The 8,066-nt window shown below is 44.0% G+C and overlaps 1 protein-coding gene across 3 annotated transcripts in view; it reads right to left on the bottom strand.

The window, feature by feature from the left end:
• Positions 1–3,735: 3,735 nt before the first annotated feature.
• Positions 3,736–8,066, bottom strand: part of KIAA0513 (KIAA0513 ortholog) — a 29,930-nt gene continuing 25,599 nt past the window's right edge. For all 3 annotated transcript variants that reach the window (XM_072421847.1, XM_072421849.1, XM_072421850.1), the window contains 3 exons: positions 7,757–7,837; positions 7,065–7,159; positions 3,736–6,747 (listed from right to left, as the gene is read on the bottom strand). In XM_072421847.1, the coding sequence (XP_072277948.1) occupies positions 6,698–6,747; positions 7,065–7,159; positions 7,757–7,837 (226 nt within the window). In that variant the 3' untranslated portion in view covers positions 3,736–6,697. The remainder of the gene's footprint in view (positions 6,748–7,064; positions 7,160–7,756; positions 7,838–8,066) is intronic.

Genomic DNA, 8,066 nt, shown 5'->3' with positions numbered 1-8,066 from the left:
ACCTAGAAATAGCTTAGGTGCCATGAGCCAACTGACCAACAGGTGGCAGTATAATACAATATGTGAATTTGGTGGTGAGAGACCAGAATAAAATGCAATCAATAGCAATAAAGCCAAACTCATCATTAAATAATGAATAAAATATAAGTATAGTCAGCTGTCTGCCAGATGAATTTGAATGCAGTGAGTGGCAGAAAAGATGCTGACAAGCAGCTGTATTTAGTTTTAATGCATGGATCACAATAAAGAAAATGTGATTAAGAAGAAATGATGGGCTTTTAATGTTTTATAGATCTCAAATTGTTTATTGTAGAGTCTATGAATGCTACTGCACTGAGGCAATGCGTGTAGGTAATGGACGTGTCCTGCAGCAGGTGTGTGGATCCCTGCACTGTGGGCATAGGGAACTGCTCGAGGCTTGCTTTGAATTGTGCTGGTCATTGGAAAAGGATCTGGTGGCATTGGTGGCCAGTGAAGTCCCTTTTTACACTGGTAATAAATGTGGTATCCACTTTGATTGGAAGCCACTTGGAGAACCTTGTAATATTGGTCAGTGGAAGAAGACTAAACCTAAAATCAGTAAGTGAAGGACACCCTTAGGTTGGTGGTTCATGGGAGAAGGCCTTCCTTAATGGTCATTGAAAGAAGAACCCTAGATTGGTGGACAAGGAATTGTGAAAAGGTCCTCCTTACATTTTTGGTCATCTTCTCCTGTCTCCTAAACCCTTCACTACTCCCCACCACTCCATATCTCCCCTCCTATTGTGTGATACTTACTTCATCCCCTAGATTGTAAGCTCTTCGGGGCAGAGTCCTCTCTTCCTCCTGTGTCCTGTCTGTATTCTGTCTGTCATTTGCAACCCATATTTAATGTACAGCGCTGCATAATATGTTGGTGCTATATAAATCCTGTTTAATAATTGAAAGAAGAACACCTATATTGGTGGACGACTTGAGAGATGGTCCTCCTTGTATTGGTGGTCAGTGGAAGAAGATCCAGCTTACATTTATGTTCAGTAGGTTAAGGGACACCATAGGCTGATGATCAGTGGGAGAAGGTCTTTCTTTTATTGATGGTCATTAGGAGAAGGACCTCATTAAATTGGTGGTCAATGGAAAAAGTCCCAACTCCCTTGCTATAGTGGCCAGTGGAGGAAGAACCAGCTTAAATTGATGGTCAAATGGAGAAATCCACCTTAGATTGTGGTCATTAAGTGAAGAACACCTTTAGTGTTGGTGTGAGAAGATCTTCCTTACAATAATGGTTATTAGAAGAACCATATTAGATTGATGAACAGATGGAGAAGTCACCCTTGCATTAATGGTCATATTAAATTGGTCTATAGAAGAGGGGACACCTTAGGTTGGTGGTCAGTGGGAGAATGTTTTTCCTATATTGATGGTTATTAAGAAAAGGATCTCATTAGATTGGTGGACGGAGGGAGAAGGACATTAGAAGAAGAACCCCTTTATAGTGGGTAGAGGAAGAAGGCTCAGCTTTCATGGATGTTCAGAAGGAGAAGTGGGTTTAGTGGGACCTCAATGGGAGAAGGCCTTCCTTACATTGGTGGTCATTAGGAGTAGGACCCTATTGGTTGGTGGTCAGTGGAAGAGAACCTCCTATTGGTCAATGGAGGCAACCCAGCTTAAATTTATGATCAATATATGGGAAGGATCACCTTGGCTTGGTGGTCAGTAAGAACATCATTAGATTGATGGTTAGTGGGAGAAGGACTTCCTTACATTGATGATTATTAGAACCCCTTTAGATAGGTGAAGAAGGCCCCTCTTGTATTAGTGGTCAGTGGACAAAGACCCATTTTAAATTCTGTCATCAGGAGAGGGATCACCTTGAACTGGTGATCAGTGGAAAAACGTCTTTTTTTATATTGATGGTAATTACCAGGAGGACCTCATTAGATTGGTGGTCAATGGAAGTTCCACCTTCCTTGCAATAGTGGCCAATAGAAGAAGACCCAGCCTAAATTGATGGTTTAATGGATAAGGCCACTCTACATTGATGGTCATTAGTAGACCTTGATTGGTGAACAGAGGGAGAAGGTCACTCTTGCAATAGTGGTCATCTTACATTGATGGTCTATAGAAGGGGTGACCTTAGGTTGGTGGTCAGTGGGAGAAAGGTTTTCTTATATTGATGGGTTTTAAGAGAAGGAACCTATTAGATTGGTGGACAGAGGGAGAAGGACATTAGAAGAAGAACCCTTTAGACAAAGAAGGTTTAGCTTTCACTGATGTCCAGAAGTAAAAGGGTAACTTTAGATTGGTGGTCAATGGAAAAATATCTTTCTTACATTGATGGTCAATAGGAGTAGGACCCCATTAGTTGGCGGTCAGTGGAAGAGAACCTCCTATTAAACTGGTGGTCAATAGAAGACAACTCAACTTGAATTATTGGTCAATATAGGAGAAGAGTCACCTTAGATTGATGATCAGTATGAACACCCTTAGATTGATGGTTAGTGGGAGAAGGTCTTCCATACATTGATGATTATTAGAAGAACCCCTATAGATTGGTTAAGGAGAAGGTCCCCCTTGTATTAGTGGTCAGTGGACAAAGACCTATCTTAAATTGTGTCATTAGGAGAAGAAAAAAATTCAGAATTCCCAAAACTCGGTTCAGCAATAAACTGCAAGATGCAGGAGGAGGGCGCTGCACCCCGCGGCCTGCAGGAACGCCTTCTAATTAAAGCTTTCACATGAAATGTTGGGCTGTCAGTGGGGTGCAACTCTCGTGGTTATTAATACCGCGTGACAACACCACAGATCGCATTCAGAAATCCACCTCACAATCAGTCTCCAGCAAAGTGAAAGGTCAATCATGGGGAGTTTTAAAGGGGAATTCTGGGTAAAATAGGAATTGGCTCAGATAATGCAGCTGGTCTTTAATCCTGCCAGGAAAGCCCCTATTTTCCCACTTCCTGTAACAGGTTAAGCTGTTCAATTATTTATTTTAGGAAGCGGAAGTTATGGGGGATACTAGGGCTGGTTTGGTTCTTAAAGGTACCGGCTCCCAGGGCCCTCATCCTGGTCCTCCCTCATTTGGAAGAAGCATGCAGGGGTTTAGACTTTGAAGATTTCACTGGCTGCATGCTTGTTTGGGGTCATGGATGCAGCAAAACAGCGCATGGTATACTGCAGTGTGTTGCATGTGACAAAAACAAACTATACCAATGCAGCTCAATGCACATGTGTTGCAGCACCCACAATGCATGGTAATACATCATCGCAGGCTGTGTGGTGCTTTTCCAACGCATTCAAATGCCTTAACGCAACATACAGGAAGTCACGGGACTGAAATTTCCAACCTATACACTATATTGCATAGGAAATCCCATGTAGCACCGGATATCGGGAGAATAAACATGTGTGGGGGGATTTAGATCAGTTATTTCTCTGTGCAGGACTGCAGCCTCTCAGCAAAGGATTCTCTACTCCTGTGGGTGTGGCTAAGGCTTTGATTGGCTTATAAAAAGGGCGGGGCTGGAACCTGGGAACACACTGTCTGCGATTTCTTCTGTTCAGATTCAATGCCACTCAATGGAAGTGAATGTTAAATGACCCAAAACGCATTGATTACCGAGAATTATCCTACGCTCGGAGTTGAGTTCTTGGGGGGGATCCACTGGGGGAGCCACTGAGCAGGTTGCTGTTTTTTAGGTTATTTGAAGGGTTTACAGATACTTTTTTCCCAATGATGACACCACAAGTCGGAAGTCTGGACAATAGTTTATTATACAATATGGTTCTATAAGCCAGGTACAGCTAATACAGTGATATCAACTCTCATTCCTATTCTATACAAAACATAACACTCATTACACCAATCACAGCACAGCGCTCCGCTCACCGCTCCTATCTGAGCGACCATCGCATTAACGGATACAGCAGCCAAATGTGGGCGATGCCGGAATGTAAATCGGGGACCAGCTTAGGTGAAAAAAATGTTTTCAGTGTTCTGCTATGCTATCCAGGCTCTTGAAGTATCCATGGCCAATATACCTAATGGAGGTCACTGGCTCATCGGCAGGAGGGCTGCAGAAACTCATTGTGGACGGCTGGAGAATTTGTGGCTGTGACCCCGATATTCACTGACCTGTGCTTGTAAAGTGCATGTTGAGGTAAAATAAAATACATACAGTAGATTTCCCCATGGATTAACCCCTAAAATATCCTTCAAATTCAATAAGCTCCAGACTTCTAGAAGTGAGCTGACAACACAATGCCTGAAATTACACCAAGTGTTGTCAGCCCTGCCTGAGTTCCCCTTTATAGGCTACAACCTCTTCCTTCTTTTGTTATGGAGATAATAGGAAGGAGTTCTGTAGTCCTGACAACCCTGCCTAAAATCGTCCCCCTTACCAAATACTGTTCGTAAAATGCTGGCACCACAATATGCGGCTCATATAGGAAAAGCAAATGACAACCCAGCTGACCCCCTCGCGGTTAATTCGTGCAGATGCCCAATTGTAATCTGCAAACATTGTCACAAGGGGCGTGGCCATGCGAGCTGCACTTATTTCACTTTCATCCTTTTATGGTAACGCCCCTGCGGTATCCGTTCATGTGACCAGGCATAACCCCGCCCCTGCTCACACACACACTCACTACTGACAAAGCACAACTCAGCGCACAAAGGATCAAACGCCCCCTACAGACCGGTCACTGCTAAAGGTAAAAAGACGACACAGCGAAAAGGTACAAAATAATGCACAGAGCAACTCCCCCATAATACTTCAATACGTCACAGTCCACGCAGGTCCCGGCCAGTCCCCAGCAGTATAATAATGATATCAAAGTCATTTCAGAGAGATGAGGACACGCACGCAGCCAGAACGGGAACGCAGCAATCGCATAGGAAAAAAAATGCTTGGACGGCGGTGCAAATTAAAAAGGCAGAAGGATATATTCAGCAGGCTTTTCACAGGGCTTCTGGGGTTGAGTAAGCTATAGCCACCCAGTATGGACCCAAGTCGCCCTCAATATGGCTGCCTTGCGGTAGAAAATATTAAAAGATCTCTGCATTGTCTCCCTGGGATATTTTATATTTTTGGTGCGTCAGCCAAAGCCGAGATGACACGGCGGTGCAACAGCCCATTATGTGTAAGCGGCTGATCCCCTGAGCAAGCGATAATCTCCCTCCAAACTGCACACACAGCAATGGATTGGGAAGAGATTTAACCCCTGCAGCGCCAACCACAGCTGATGGAGAAAAGATGAACCAATGCCTATTGGGTGGCTAATAACCCCAGATCACATGATCACCAGAACAATATCGCTTCTTCTAAATACATGCAGCCATAAAAAAAAAAAAATTACAGTATGAACACTTATCGCAAATATTATATCTGATGCAGGATCAGATAATCACAATGCAACGTTGATAATTTAAATGCCAATTTAATGCTTGGTTTTTACAAGAAGTGTGGAATCAGAGGTTATTTTCTGCCAGCAGGTGCAGAGAAGGAGCCTTGCTTTCTGTGTGGAAGCAGAGGCCTCACTGCACAGCTATGACATGTCCCCTGCTGGAGCTTTGCCAAGCAACTAAGCTCATACTGGTTGCTGATAGAACAGCTTGGCTGGATAGAGTCAGCAGGGGGCATGTCGGACCTGTGCAGAGAGGCTGCTGCCACACAGAAATCAATGGTCCTTCTCCGCAGCTGCTGGCAGAAAATTACTTCTGATTCTACACTTCTTGTTTGATGAAGCTGAAATGTATTCAACTGGTAAAAACCAATCATTTAATTGGCATTTTAAATTATCAATAATGTATTGTGATTAGCTACAGACCTCATCCAATGCGGGTCTTGCATCAGATATAATATTTGCAATAACCGTTTATACATGCAGCATGCTGGCTGGATGACAGGCTTTTCTACTGAGGTTGTGGTTGCTTTTTTTTTCTGAAAAATAAAACTTTGCACATCTTTTGATCTGATACTGCTTGAATGAATTCAGCTGATTTGAGTGCAAAAATAAATTGGGCTGTAAATGCTGAAAATTAAACATTTTGTACCTCTGCCCTGAAAAACCGTCCGCAAAGCTTTGCCGAGTTCCCGCTCTCACAAAAACATTTCCATTGTGCAGTGGTGCACAGCTCTCACATCCACCCACTTGTAGCTAAAGATATATATTTACTATACCAAAAACACAAAAGTCACAAGAAACCATCCAGGAGAACATTCCCAGATCATATTAAAATCATAGCCACGCCCCCGAGGTGTGCGACACGCTGAAAGGGGCGGGGCAACATTTTAAACTTCCATCCCTGCTCATAAAAAAATAAAGAATGTATTTCTCTCTCCTCGGAGAACTCAAAATATACAGACGAGACTTCTAATAAATACTCTGACCTCTGGTAGACAAAAGACGATATCGGAAAATATAGACTCTACAGCATGCTCAAGCAACCGCAGGCCGCCCAGCAATGGGGGAACTACAAGTACCAGGATGGTGGGGGACACCGAGAGACCAGGAACCCCTCCACCACTAGGAGGAGCTGTGGAGGGTCAATTGCACAGCCACCCCTCCCAACCTGTATTTCCTCCCCCACTCCCGATTGTCCTCAGATCGCAGTCTCCGGGAAAAAAGGCGGCAAAAGGACAGCATGCAGATCGACGGCTCCCTTGCAATTCCCTCTTTTCAATACTGATTATTGGCGTTGGCTCCTCCCCTTGCGCTACTCCACTGCCATTTGCTCGATGTGGTCCGTGAGCTGTTTATATTTCTCTGTAAGATAAAAGAATAAATATTCATTGGAGCATTACAGGATGCAACAAAGACATGAAATGACAGACACATCACCGGTTATATGAGATGATCTGGATTGACATCTCCTAGAAATACATTGCAGAGATCAGCAGTGTGCATCAAAATATTCCCTGGTGATCCTGCCTTGTTCAAGCACTTCCTGTTACAGGGTGACAACACCCGATCCCTGTCTCTCAGCTGTGCTCCCATGTTGTCACTACTATGCAGGCATGGATTGTGATATTGGAATTGGCACAGTGACCAATAAACTCTGCTGCAGGTATTGCCCTCCTCACCTTCATCCAGGTTCCCGATCACCGCTTGCTTCTTTAAAAAGTCGCTGCACAGCTTCTTGCTGAGTCCGAACGCCAACATGTTGTGTGTGAATGTCCTGCAGGCAATCAGAAAATAAGAATCTTATTAAAATGATTAATCAAGTAAAGCAAACCTTGACATACAAGTACATGGGTATTACAAAAAGGTTTAATTCACTCTGTGGGCACCTGACCATTGCACCTATTGGACGTCTCATCACAAAACCACATCAATATAAAGTGCCCCGCCCCAGCGCCACTATTGGCTCTACAATAGAATCGCCCCTCCCTCTGCCTTTGTAGTTATACCATTATTCATACCTTTGGGGAGACTACGCAAGTTTTTGGGAAATTGCCCCTATTTGTGGGGTCAGGTACTGATGTAGGATAAGTAGACGTGGCTCAGGGAGGGAGTCAGAACTTATATCCTCTGTGTCCCCTGGCTGGGGGCCACTACACTGTTCTCCTTGTAGCTGGGTGCACTACCTGGCAATTTTAAGCGACCACGCAGCTGTTTTTGGATAGTTGGGTCACAATACAGGGGCTACCACCCACCTTAAAAATATTTCTGGGGAAAATACTGCACTATCAGCAATCAGACAGCTGCTGTCCTGTCCACCCCCCAATGTTCATGCCATATTAATGGAGATTCTGGAAGGTTCTGGAAGACGTACCCAAGCTGTCCAAATGTGATGTTCTCATTAAATTGCAGGCTGTCGTCCCGCTCCTCCTGGGTCATGTGATACCACTTATCTCTAGCGGGATACAAAAAGAAACACGCGGTCAGTCCCAGCACAATATGATATTCATTGCTCAGTCTGCAGGTGATCAGGGCGGTGCAGGTGCATGATGGGAGATGCCCGGACTAAATAGATAATGAGAGATGAAATGTTACATTGTATCAGATGGGAGGAGTCAATATAATGATATAGATACATTGTATCAGATGGGAGGAGCCAATATAAGGATATAGATACATTGTAT

This window comes from Pyxicephalus adspersus, chromosome 9 (genome assembly GCF_032062135.1).
Source record: "Pyxicephalus adspersus chromosome 9, UCB_Pads_2.0, whole genome shotgun sequence".
Classification (NCBI taxonomy): Eukaryota; Metazoa; Chordata; class Amphibia; order Anura; family Pyxicephalidae; genus Pyxicephalus; species Pyxicephalus adspersus.
This window is presented reverse-complemented; position numbering and strand designations above follow the sequence as displayed.